We start from the raw sequence: 14,486 nt of genomic DNA, 5'->3' as shown, positions 1-14,486 counted from the left end.
TTGAAATATGAGGAAAAGCCAGAGACCCGATTTTACCTTTTTCGCTGTATTTATATATTTATATAAACACTTAATATATATATATATATATATATATATATATATATATATATATATATGTGCGTTGTTTTGTAATATATCTTTGTGTTGGGTCCGCTGCATAAACATTTGCTTCGCTGTCTTCAACCTCCCTCTCTTGATATCTACAAATTCCTCGATTAATCACTCTTTTTTTTTTTACTTTATATATAAAAAAAAAACTCAAACTTTGACCGTTCCTCCCTAAGAATAAATAAAAAATAAGGGTGAGAAAAAAGTTTTAATTATATACTACTACAAAAAGGTTTTCTAATTTTTTTTGGTTTATTCGAGTTAACTTACCTATATGTTCTTTGTATAACCAGAAAAAAAAAAGTATGGAATTTTATGTATAGTTACAATGTAATACATGAATGATGCTTTGTTTTTAAATGGGTCTTGACTTTCTGGCACAACCTTACCTATATTCGATTTTTTTTGGATGCTTTGTATTTTTATAAGAAAGAAAAACTAACAAAAAAAAAAAAGAATGAGATAATATAAATTGTAGGACAGAGCTGGGTTTTTTTTTCTTTTTAATAAAAGAGAAGCCAGGTTGTCTTCCTCAAAAAACATTTGCAAAAATTGCGCCTTCTCTTCTTTCTCAGATATTTATTTTTAAAAAATCTTTATCCCTATTATTATTGTTTATTTATTTATTTTTCAGTTGAGCTTGTCTTTTAGTACAAACTAGCTTTCTTTTTTATTCGATCATAGCCGTCAAATTGTATTTCATGTGTCACTATTTACTACTATTAAGTACCAACGGTAAGTGTGGAAATGTATGCATTTTATTTTTGTTGTTTCCATATACAATTTGTTGAAAACATCTCAGACGACTGATGGATCGATACTGTGTCTACCAATCATTAGCCGTTTTGTTTCTGTAGACGACATTAGCCGTTTTTCTTAACTAAAAACCCATCATGGAAAAACGAAAAATAAAATATAGTATATTTTTTTGTTAAGACTTTAGTGGCAAAATCTATAAAGACATTACCATTGAATTAGTGGAAAAACACATGCAAAAGCTTCATCAGACAAGTCGAGAGAAACGAAAGTAGCGATTATTACATTGCTTAGAAACTATGATAACTAAGAATAGACTAAAGTATTTAGGTATAGAGAGTGACTCGTGAAGCATTATAGCTGTGTATCAACAACACATGGATATTGTCAGACACAAGGTGTAAAAGTCAATTTAACATTGTAGAAATTTGGTAGCCCAAAATTTAAGTTTTATTTTTAAGAAAATATAAAATGTAGTGTATATTTTTTTGGTGATATAAAGAAAGAAAGTGTAGAGAGATATGAGTTATTTGATGATGGATAGTGTCGCACTGATAAAAATTAAAAAAAAAAATCCACATGAAGGCTGCAAGATACAGGCAGGCATGCACATGTTTATGCTCAGCCACTTTCCCTTATTTTTATTATTATTGTTTTATACTACTTGTATAACATTATTCTAACTACTTTTTTTTTCTCAACTTGCACAAGACCACCGTTCGATAACTCGTACTTTTTCATCGACGGTGTGGATCGTAGGACTTAACCACGCGTACGTGGTCCCGCGTGCATGGGATCATTGATCTCAGTGATGTTCTTCAAAAGAGTGTTTAATTGACGCGTGACGTGTCCAGCGATTGTGTTTCCTTAAAGTCTGAAATCCGTTAGAACGCTGTTTGATTGGTTTGTCGTGGCGTATGAACGTGACAGCGAATCATACGGATTCCGTTATTTTGACCGTCAACGTTCCTCATTGCCACGTGGTGGAATATTCGTTGGCTTTATTATAAAAGGATAAATCATTTATCGACCCTAAAAGGAATAATAATATTTCTTTGCCTATTACTACGAGCGTGTCTTTGAAATGAAGCAAGGCTCTCTGTGGGCTTAAGTCCTTGTCTCAAGTCCATCACACTTAGCTTTAAATTTTAACAAGTGTATGAATGTGTCACGCTAGGCCCATTCGTGGAAGACCCATTATAAAACTTTTCATTTATACGATTCCTTTTTTAGCTTTTTACCAAGTTTTTGTTAGGGTTTCATTCCGTTCGATAGTTCAGTTTTAAATTAATGAATATTTAAGTGTAGTTACTAGCTAGCTAGCTCTCGATCTTGCTTCGGCTGTGTTTTAATTATAAGTTAGGGTTGATAAGGATAAAATAATTGGTAATTAAGTGTAGCTAGTTAGGTAAGTTAGATGAATGATTGAGATTGAATGGCAAATAAAATGTTTGTTCAAGATTTCTGATCAAAATTCAAAACTAAATTGACCTGATAGGTTGTAGAAATGTAGTATATCCCAATTTCTCAATAATTTGTGTGTAATATATATTAAAAATAAATATTATCATGTATGTGACACAGATATTATCAATATATATAACGGAAACGGAGTATCAAATTCTAATATGGCTTCACTCAAAATTTAATTATTTGCACAAAATTTCATATATTTGGGACGACTTAATTATTTCTTAACTATAACACACTAATGTCTGTTTATATACATAAATATAGTAGTACGTACGGCGTACCATTCATTTCAGCTGTTCTATATATCATTACAATAATGAAACATCATAATTGGTTCTAATTAATTAGCTTCAATATGTTTTTACAGAATTAGTACTACGAAAGATGGATAGCTTCTAAATTTGATACTAAAGCATTAAGATATCTAACATGTGCCTAACTCTATAAGTTGAACGATATCGACCTGTGCTTCCATGCAATGTACTATATTTTGATTCCAAATCATTAACGATTCACGCCTTAACCAAAATTAGCAGACCGCTATGCTCTATCTTAGGTCGCCTAGTCTTACAAAAGATTGCTATGTTTTGCCAGCATATAGGGACACAATCATCACGAAGAGACAAAATCTTATGTAACCATCGATTGGGTGAAATGCGTCATATATATATAATAGGCATTAATATATGTACTATAAATAGCTTTTTAAATATGAATATTTGAATGCATGTTTTGCAATGCATAATGTATCAGTATGTTAGCATATTATAAAAGGCCAAATTTACAGCAATTTGACCATGCATGCAGTTCTAAACTAAAATTTTAAAAAGTCGTATTAGCTCATCTATATATTTAGTTTAAAAAGATAGGCACCTGATCCTCTCATGCATGTAATTAATTAACGGCATGTTCGTCAATAGATACCAATGAGTATAAGAGCACAAATATAAGACGACAAAGATTCCATTAAAAATCTAACAATGATTCGGAATCGGATTTTGAAGCAGCATCACCAACCAGCAAACTTTGAAATGTAATGAGATTTTCTTGTTACTAATTGAAATCAAAAACGTTATTGTGACAAGTGTCATTTGATAATTCAAATCGGATTTACAAATAAAAACAAACTACAGTAGATATTAGTTTGTCTTTAAGTCTTAACCTTTCAAAAGTTTTTGCATATAATGTATATAGACCTATATTTTTATAAAATGAGACATATGTATATATATACATATGATAGTAGTTTACCATAATATTCATGGGTTTATTATATGATTATTATTATCTTATAGGCATGATGTCATAATCTAGAAACAACAATAAGCGTTTTAGTGTTGACCTTTTCGTTTATAATAAGTTATGAATAAGAATAAGATTGGGAGAGTTTTATATATATATAAAATGAAAATTCAAATATAACACTCACTTTTTCTGTAATCTTTAACTATAAAACTCTTAATTGACTGAAACAGTTCTTTACCAATTAAAGTGGGTTTGACTAATTCTATATAAAAGACAAAAGTATAAAATATATATGTATTCTAATATGCAAGCGTGTGTATGCGTTCTTTTAACTGTTTAAATTTTAGTTTACAATACGAGGTTAATTGAGAATATATATAAATTAAGCATAGATCTTTTCATGTACGGTATAATTTGTTTAAAAATATTAGAAAATTAAGTTCTTCTCTTTTGCATTTTGAGCTAGAAAAAAAAAATTGCGCTAAAACTAAAAGACGACCTTTTTGAATAATTTCAAGTTAATTATATATACAATATATCAGGAGATACTGGAATATTTAGGACAATATATTCTTCCTTTTTTTGTTTAACAGCTATTTTATGACAGTATCTAATAAAAGAATATTATTGTCTCAAGGCAACGCTAGGTCTTAGCTACGTACAATAATATGCATTTATGTATATGCTTACATTATAAAATGACAGTTCATCCATCCATTTCACATATATTATCTTCCTCCCCCCCCCCACGATTAGCTCTTGATACTGTTTCCTTTATTTATTCACTTATTTCGTCTAAATGTGTGTTGGTGTTTTTGGGTTTACCCTATAAATTATATAAATCTGGACGGCCACCTCGCCATAAGTGAACAAAACTAAGGAAAAACGTAAATTATTTTCATGATAATCATTATGCTACGTTAATGTCTGTGGTTTTTTATGTCTTTTGTATCCATGTTTATATATTTTATAGATATCTTCTCATGCATGTCTCTATGATCTTGAGATAGACGTATACCAAATTTAAATTTATATATAGTATGCATACTGTTGTACGTACTTGTACATAGACACGGTGCATGTAAGTCTAAATTTTGGTTGATCATCTTGTTACGTCGATTAGCTTTCCAAAACAAAAGTTTCGAAAGGATTAATACTATGTTGAATTGACTATTATACTCATCATAAACACACTCCTTAAAAAAAAAACATAAATAATTGTTAAACAATGCCATTTTAAAAGAAGAGATTAAGAGATACACGTTCATATCGTGAAAGAGTCAAAAAATGAATGGAACTATATATATACACAGAATTGGCCATCTTCGTCATGAAAAGAAAAGGGAGCGTGGAGTCATATGACGACGTCTCACCATTAAGGCTTAACAAATTTTGACGAAAATTCACCAAACTAAGATTGCTTCCCATGCAAACTTTCTTCATCTTCTAGAGAGTTTCATATTTATGTTTTAATTATTTTCACTTATTACAAATCCCATATCAGTTTCCTTTATTTATTTTCCATCACCAAATACAATATATATGTAATAATAATACTACTGTGTAATGAAGTGAATATTTTTTGGTATGAGAAAAAATCATATCGGGGGGTTTATATATATACAAGTACATGGGCGCTTGTCGTTGAGATTTGAGAACGTACCAGATATGTATATTAACATACATGTGACAGTTAAATGACATCAATTTGTAAACCAATAATTTGACAATATGGTCGTCAATATAATGAAAACTACAATATATACTTCACGTGCCCATGGAAGAAAAAAACCACCCAACACTCTATACGTAACTGCCCTCAAAACTTACGTAAATTATGTATACGCATAGTCCATGGATTCTGCCATAATACTTATGTTAAATGAGACTTCCAAATATAACGACTTAATTAATTGTTCATGATATAATTAATTAATGATATCTTGGCAATATATAGTTTCATGGTGGAAATTTATTTTAACCAAAAAAAAAATATAATTAAAAACACCAAAACATGTAATCAAGTTTGTAGAATAGCATGTATAGAATTGGATCGCTATCTGAATTCAAACCTATGTTAGATGTTGACATCTAGATGGAATTAGATTATGAAGGCCAAGAACGGAAATGTACGAATAATAATGCATGATACCTTAGAATTATTATTGGTTAGTGAATTCTAATGGATATCAGTTTTTAATTAGTTCGTGCGTTATTCATTCTATGATATTAAAAAACAAAAAGTTAAATCAAGCTTTATTTTAATATCAAAAGATTTTCACAAGAACTTGATTTTGAATTATACTTAAGTCAATGGATAGGAACAAAAATAAATAAGTTGAGCATACATAAACTCCAAAACCAATTTGCACCTTTCATATCCTTCTATATGTCCTTCTAATAATAAAATTTACGCTTGAAATAGATACAACCTGTATCAAACAAAATTGTTACAAAACGAATTTGTATTGGCTACTAGAAAGAATCAATATAATGAACTGTAAATTTCTACAGGTTCGTAAATCTTGTAGCAGTAGTTAGAAAGTTTTGGATTTTCAAAGAGCAACCAATAAACACATGGACTACACAGACACATGTACTCACCAACAAAAAAGAAAAGGTTGGGTGCAATGTCATTAATCAAGCTAAAAAATAATGATTAAAAGCATGGAATTCCGGAATCGCAACAAAATGATTCTGTGTTTAGACAATTTCAGAAAGGCTTCTTAACTAATCTTAAATAAAGTCTTAATTGTTTTTTTCTTATATATTAATTAAAACTAATAAAGTCTTCGTTCCAACAACATTATCACTCCTTACCTCCATTAATCTTGTTTTCTTAATTATATTTCTACACAATAAGTACTTACACATACATACAGTTCTACGTACAGCGTAAGTGATAATCTACTTGGCTTTTGACGTCATCGTTACCTTCTTTTAGTATCACCACCACTATATATAGTGATCTCTAACAGAACCTAACAAGAAACTGCTAAGGATTAAAAAGAAAAGAAGCAAATACAAATGATTTGGAATGTAGAACTAAAATAGTACAAGAATCGATGGAATATATATTGAGAAAAAATCTTAGAACTGTAAAAGTATGGAATCTGTTTTCTGAAGAAAATAAAATAATAACTTTATCTATGTTTTTGTAAAACGTATTAGCTAGATGTTGCATAAACCGCTTTTTAAAAAATAATAATGAAAACTTAGAAAACAACCGCTAGATGCATGAAACTATCAGTTGTCCAAACAATGTTCATAATGTTATATATAATTGTATTTCTATCGTTTATTATTTAGATGCTATGGCTACAAGTTCTCTCGAACGATCGAGCAAACATCTTAAAAATAAATAAACGTAACTCTAGAAGTTTTTAATAAATAATAAAACGAATTCGAGTGTTAAGGATAATCCTATTTCAGACGGGACATGAATACTCATTAGTCAGTACCCAACTCCATCATCTCTTGAACACCAAATAATCTACCGTTTGGGCATTATTTCCCACTTTCTTCCGAAGATAATTTCCCATATTTAACATACACAACACATATATTATAAATATATATATGTAGTATATAACTCATCGTCACATCCATGGAAAAACACTCTTTGTCACATCAAGGTTTTTTTAGTAAGATCAACCTTTTCGTTTTAAAATAACAAAAAAACTTTTGTATTGAAACGTTTACTTATCGATGAAAAGCCAGTAAGCCACATCTTCCGGAGGGCAAACACACTCCATATATATTCCGACTTTATATATGTTTCGTATACAGTAGTGTGTGCATATAAATAGAGAGAGCTGATTTATATAAGACTAAGAAGGGAAAAAAGAGAGAAGAAGTGGTAATAGTAATACTATAAAGATGTGTGGGTTGTTAATTTGTTTAAAGGGAGCTTTTCCATAGAGATTTTTAAGGTCAAGGGTCATCGTTACGATGTGGGCTTGCTTCCTACAATCTAGTTGCCTTACGGGTCCTACTCTTTTCCTTCTGATTACTACATCTCCTTTTTATTTTCTTTTCTCCGACAATTATTTATATACTTCCCTTTTTATGTTTTCTCTTCTTCACTCGTTGTAAATGTAAAATGTAATTAGATCAAGATATATTTATAATAAGCTTTAATTTCAGTAAATGTTTTCATAGTTTTGGAACTTAATAGATGAACATAGAATTTGAGAGAAAAAGTATACACTGTACATATTAATTTGAACCCTTAAGTGATAATATGTCGATGATGTTGTAGAACGAACAATTACGATGCATGTTCTTATCATATTTGATGATTTTATGTTCTTGTAAAAAGATAAGTGTAACCAAGTCACTATAGTGAGGCTCACGTTTTTAATTTTTCAAGATAGTTAATAACAAATAATAATAAAAAAGCAAAACTATTTAAACGACTAGACGCCAAAGAAATATTGACACTAATAATTGTGAAAAAGGAACAAAAGAATAATAATCATTCATAATTGACAGTGAAATTAATATTGCTATGGGGAGGGATGTATTTTAATTTTCAAACCAATTTAACTAATGAAAACAAATGGAAAAGCTTATGATAGGAGCTAAATTTTAATAATTAAGTAAGAACAAAAAACTTTGCCCCAAAAAAAAACAAAGAAAAAAAAACAAAAAAGGTGCACAAAGAGACACATGCGTTTTCCTCATGCATCTTGTTTTTTATACAAGAATAAATATATATATATATATATATATATATATATATATATAGACTCATTCTCCGTAAGCTCTCTCTCATCTCCAACTTTCAGTTTGGTACGTAGTTACACAAACCTCACAGCTCTGTTCCTGAGCTGTCTTCAAATCTCTTTGATGATGTCGAAATCTATGAGCATATCAGTGAACGGACAGTCTCAAGTGCCACCTGGGTTCAGGTTTCACCCGACAGAGGAAGAGCTGTTGCAGTATTATCTCCGGAAGAAAGTTAACAGCATCGAGATCGATCTCGATGTCATTCGCGACGTTGATCTCAACAAGCTCGAGCCTTGGGATATTCAAGGTTTATATATATATAAATCTTTTGGATTATTATTTTCTGTTTTCTCACACTCTCCTAATCCAAATTTCCGAATTTAATAATTTTTTCTTTGTATATTAATGGATGTGCTGTCTATACTACTTTCTATACATGACGTTCTCATGTAACATTTTATGAGAATATGACTACAGTACAGAGAATCTACACTTCGTTGTTGCTGTTGTTTGTTTACATTTAGGAGTTAGTCGTTACTGCAAAGACCAATATAGGTTTGGTTATAATATAACTTATGTTTCTTTTAAGTCTTTTCTTAACATTTTTTCTTTTGTCGCTATGCAGAGATGTGTAAAATAGGAACAACGCCACAAAACGACTGGTATTTTTTTAGCCACAAGGACAAAAAATATCCGACGGGAACGAGAACTAACCGAGCCACTGCGGCGGGATTTTGGAAAGCAACGGGCCGTGACAAGATCATATATAGCAATGGCCGTAGGATCGGGATGAGAAAGACTCTTGTTTTCTACAAAGGCCGAGCTCCTCACGGCCAAAAGTCTGACTGGATCATGCATGAATATAGACTCGACGACAACATTGTTTCCCCTGAGGATGTCACCGTTCGTGAGGTATGTATTGAAAATCATTGAAGTCAGAACTTTTATTTAGGAGTTTAATCAAAAGTATATGTATACAGTATGTGGGCTCTCTTTTAAATATGGTGAGACTGTTATGTTTCATTTTACATCACAATCTCGATTTTGTTTTTATTATGATTCATTGACCATAATAAAAGTTATTAGTTTATTACTGATAACATTTTGTGTGTTTACAAAATTACAAAAATACGTTTTGTATTTTTCAAACTAAAGTTGTAAAAATTAAAGAATATGTAAACAGCACATATACTTATTTATATTTATTTTATATCTCCTTAGTCATATATATTTGAATTTTTTGTTTTTTTTTGGATTAACCAAAATGTGCTTAAACACATGAATTTTGCTGATATATGTTTATTTTATTAATGAATATTTAAGGTAGTGAATATTATAGGGGAAGCATCACAAGACGAAGGATGGGTGGTGTGTCGAATTTTCAAGAAGAAGAATCTTCACAAAACCCTAAACAGTCCCGTCGGAGGAGCTTCCCTGAGCGGTGGCGGAGACACAGCGAGGACGTCGTCGTCTCAGATCTTCAACGAGGACACCCTTGAGCAATTTCTCGAACTTATGGGGCGATCTTGTAAAGAAGAGCTAAATCTTGACCCTTTCATGAAACTCCCAAACCTGGAAAGCCCTAACAGTCAAACAATCAACAACTGCCACGTGAGCTCTCCCGACACTAATCACAATAGCCACGTCAGCAACGTGGTGGACACTAGCTTCGTTACTAGCTGGGCAGCTTTGGACCGCCTCGTGGCCTCGCAGCTTAACGGACCCACATCATACTCATCAATGGCAGCTGTCGACGAGAGCCACGTGGATCAAGACCATCCGTACCCTAGCCTAAACCGGTCCGCTTCGTACCACGCCGGTTTACCTCAGGAATACACGCCGGAGATGGAGCTATGGAATACGACGACGTCGTCTCTATCGTCATCGCCTGGCCCATTTTGTCACGTGTCGAATGGTAGTGGATAACGGAAGCGGAGGGAGAGAGAGAGACACACACACAGAGAAGACATTTCACATTTGTGTAAAAAGATATAATCATACCATATAGTTGTTGAAACATTAAAAAGAAAGTCAGATTTGTGATAATTACAGTGGTTATGAGATATTGTAAAATAGATTAATATAATTAAAAAAATTAAAGAGGAGAATAAAGATCACAAAAAGGAGATATTTCGTTATTGATGGGTTAGCAGTTTATCTCATTAATCAAAATGTCTTCCATTTATTTTTGACATATTGTCCTTCTAGATGAAATAAAACATAAACTAAACCATATTACGAGAAACTAAATAAACACACAGTTTGTATTTGGACAAAGTGCTATCATTAGGGACTCTTTGGCTTAATCTTATGTGTCATTTGGCCATTCGTTTTGGCTTCAGGAACTCTTTAAGTCTGAGACAATCTTCCCTCTGTCTGAATGGCTATATTGTTTTCTTAACCTTATGCTGATTTCAGTCAACTTTTTGGACCATAATTGTTGTTTAGTGTGAATCACTAACTGTTTTAAGCCTTTGTCCGTTTACAAATCTTGATGTTAACCAGATCAATATATGATACTGATGATAAAATTATATATATAGTTTATCAAGACTTTGAACTATAAATAAGCCGGACATCGTAACAATTTCTTTTTGGATTTGTAATACATTGGGTCTTTTAATTAAGCCATAAATATATAGTATATCCGTATGTGTGTGTGTTTTTAGTAGGCACGGGTAATGGACTATCTTATCTCAAGTACTATCAAGACAGTCGATAGTATGATTTTGAGATAAGTAGATTATGATTGAGTGTCATTAATAGCAGTAGACATAATCCATAATATATATATATGTATATATATGCTTTCTTGTTTTTTATTCAATGAGAAATAAATGACGCATATACTATATATATATAGAACATTTTTTTTTAATAAAAGAATCATATATAAATCAATCATAATCTACTAATCTCAAACGTACTATCGTGTGATGATATAGTACCTAAGATTATTTATTTATACTTTTGTGTGAAAATATAGTACTTAAGATAAGATAACCTAATATTAATTTATTCTTTGACTATATATATTAATGTACTGTTTAAACATGTGTATCAAAAGTATTGAAAATTCTAAGAAAACTCGAATTAAAGTTTACAATAACAAAATATTGTTTTATTAAACAACATTCGTGCTTTTGTAGACGTGCTGAGAAGTGAGTAAGAAACGAATCAAAACTAAATCGATACTTTGCTTATTCTCTCGCATACGTACTCTCCTATGGTCAAGTATTGACGATCACCCAATACAAACACATGATTAAGATTGCTAAGTTTTCGAACCAATAATAGTCACTAAAAAGAAAATTCAATTTAATAATCATAAAATCTAAGAAAATTCATATATTGTATTCATATATTGTAAACAAGTTATTTTTTTGGTTGAATAAATTTTGCATTCATAAAAAAAAAAAATATTTAAGTAGAATGACTTTAAAACTTCATATACTTAGAGTTTCGAAAAATCTAGTGTAAAAATTCAACTCATCTATCTGTGATAATAAATTGTTCAACACGTCAGAATAATATAACTTATAACCCGACATTTGGAGATAAACAATATGGGGATTGTCCTTCTTAGCTAATTAATGAAATTTCCCTTTTTTAGTGATAATTTTGAGGTATGGCCGTATCGGTCGAGAGATCAATTATATTATCCCTATAGTATGTATGCTTACTCGCAAAATTGACAATTCATCCTTAACGCCATAATTAATACATACACATAAACATGTCATTGATTAAAATGCGAAGGGTTACTAACTATAGTAAACGAAATATTACAAGGACATAAAAATTTCAACTACCGAACTACGTACGACTCAAAAGCCAATATATAATATTCCACGTCATCACTTTTGTGTTGGGTGGAAACCTTCACATTTTCCCTAATTTGTATACATTAATAAAATTTGTATCTCATGTTTTCGGAAATTACCATGCACGTCTCCAGGATACTAATATTAATTCCTGTTTATGTCTATACATAAAGTGATAAAGACATGGTGTAGACTCGGTAAAAAAACAAAAAATCGAAAGTAATTTCAAGAAAAATATGTATTTGAGGTTTCATCTATAATCATATCACATGCATCATTGATGTATAGGTTATAGGTATATATGAAAACACACAAACTAGGTAGAATACAAATTATGATTATAACACACCATCTTTTTCCGATCGCGACTACACAAAAGCTAAATTAGCTTCGCAAAGGAGAGAAAAGTCCGATCGAGAGAAACGGATTTACCGACAAAAGTTAACCTAAACTCTATCATCGTTTTCCCCTCTCGTTATCTTACATCATTCGACGAGTGTCGACGATGATTCTCTCAAGGCATATTAAGATATTTTCCATGTCGATACTTCTTTAATTCACTGTCTTTTGATGTCTATAGCGCTCAACCATTTGCTCTTTTTACCTTTATTTAAATTTCTCACCATTAATCATACATATATCTTATCTTTAACAAACCCACAAGGATTATGGAGAAAAAAAAAACTTAAAATAATTATTAGAAAGAGATAGCCAACTCAATCAGCCTCTACTAATCCTTGGAGTGAGTTGCTTTCGCAATCAAGCTACACATCTTAATAACAATCGGATGATTAGAAAACAAATCAGACTCATTTAATTTTTGAACATCGCGCAGTTGTCATATATATAAACTTTTTTTTTATAATGAATGTGAATATGAACCGCATGCGAATTTATTTCTTACATCGATCAATATAAAGATGATTACTTGGACTAACGATCTTCAACAACGAGAGGGATATATATGTAAGATTCCTTATAAAAGAAAAATAAGGAGATGATTGAGGGTAGGTGCGATGGGATAGTGCAAGCTCGTGCCAACGAGGTCTAACATCCATATCGAAAACAATATATATATATATTCAACGAACCAGCACAGTCTAATATTTTTGGTTCAAATGTGAAAAGAAATTAATCAATAAAAGGTGATTGGAATTTTCGGTTTCTCTTTTTTGAATTTACTTCCCATCATTTTGATGTGATTAGAATTGGGTCAGAAGCTATTAACGCTTTCAGCTTCCGCTTTTTGGGAGCATATTCGATATTTAATTAACATGAATCATGTGTATTTGTTACACAGCATAGCATTAAATTGTCTACTCATGAACATAACCGGTTATGAATTATCACACATCAAGGGTTCGACTGGTATAAACGTATATGTGTAGGTTCATGTCTTTTCATGTATTACTCTACATCTAAGATTATAAGATCTAATCAGTATTATATATATATATATACATATAGTTAATGCTTTATCATTAAATATATGTTTTAGCTTTTCTTCTAATCTAAGAGTGTGTTTCCTTTGACTCCATTTTGTTCATACTATAAGTCTATAACTAATAAGGCCATGCACTAAAGACATCTTCGACCTTATTTTTTTTTTCCCTCTAAGTATGTTGTAACTTGTAAACTAAAACTTTCTCCGACCTTATTTTATATCTCACTCTAAAATGTAGTAAAAGATAGGATTATTCAACATTTTTAGCTCTCTGTTTTGTAATTTTATGTTGACGTTATTTATTTTTAGAGTAAAAAGTAGAATGATATATTAATTGGTGATAAACTCTACTTTATTTAAGAGTTGTTTTATTTTAAAATAAAACATAAAGGAATGGAATAGACTGGCAATGGTCTAGTAGAAAGTTTATCTGAAGTTTTAGTGAAAGAACGTAACAGAATAAAATATTTCATACGGAAGATAAGATCATCAAATTATATTACATAAATATAATATGAAAACAAAAATTTGTTGGGTTTGAGACTAGTTCTAGTTAAATGGGTTTACTACCCCAAAACAAAAAGACTACTGGACCTGGGCTAGATTTTGGCGCGCGCAACCCTCTCAATTTTTATAATTAGAGTATCCATCCTTTATTCAAAAAAAAAGAACAAAAAAATCAAAACCCACACGTTTCTATACATTCCCTACATTTGACTCTCATTGGATTTTGTTTAAATTCTGTGAAAGACGTGCGTACCTTGGCATTCATATGTATATCCTGAATCTGGACTTTCATATAATACAAATTACGTAAGCTGTTTAATTAATACTTTGAATAATAGTAGACCCGAAAATCCAGCTAGTACTGTATAAAATTTTGGTGAAGTAATCAAGAAAAA

General features: G+C 30.8%; 1 protein-coding gene across 1 annotated transcript; it reads left to right on the top strand.

Moving 5' to 3' along the window:
* Window positions 1-8,375: 8,375 nt before the first annotated feature.
* On the top strand, window positions 8,376-10,436 carry LOC17889309 (NAC domain-containing protein 43). Its single transcript, XM_006293424.2, has 3 exons — window positions 8,376-8,623; window positions 8,942-9,228; window positions 9,640-10,436. Exons 1-3 carry the CDS (start codon window positions 8,437-8,439, stop codon window positions 10,240-10,242), a joined length of 1,077 nt encoding a protein of 358 aa, XP_006293486.1. The 5' UTR covers window positions 8,376-8,436; the 3' UTR covers window positions 10,243-10,436.
* The last annotated feature ends 4,050 nt before the right edge of the window (window positions 10,437-14,486 follow it).

This window comes from Capsella rubella, unplaced genomic scaffold (genome assembly GCF_000375325.1).
Source record: "Capsella rubella cultivar Monte Gargano unplaced genomic scaffold, Caprub1_0 scaffold_4, whole genome shotgun sequence".
Lineage (NCBI taxonomy): Eukaryota > Viridiplantae > Streptophyta > Magnoliopsida > Brassicales > Brassicaceae > Capsella > Capsella rubella.
This window is presented reverse-complemented; position numbering and strand designations above follow the sequence as displayed.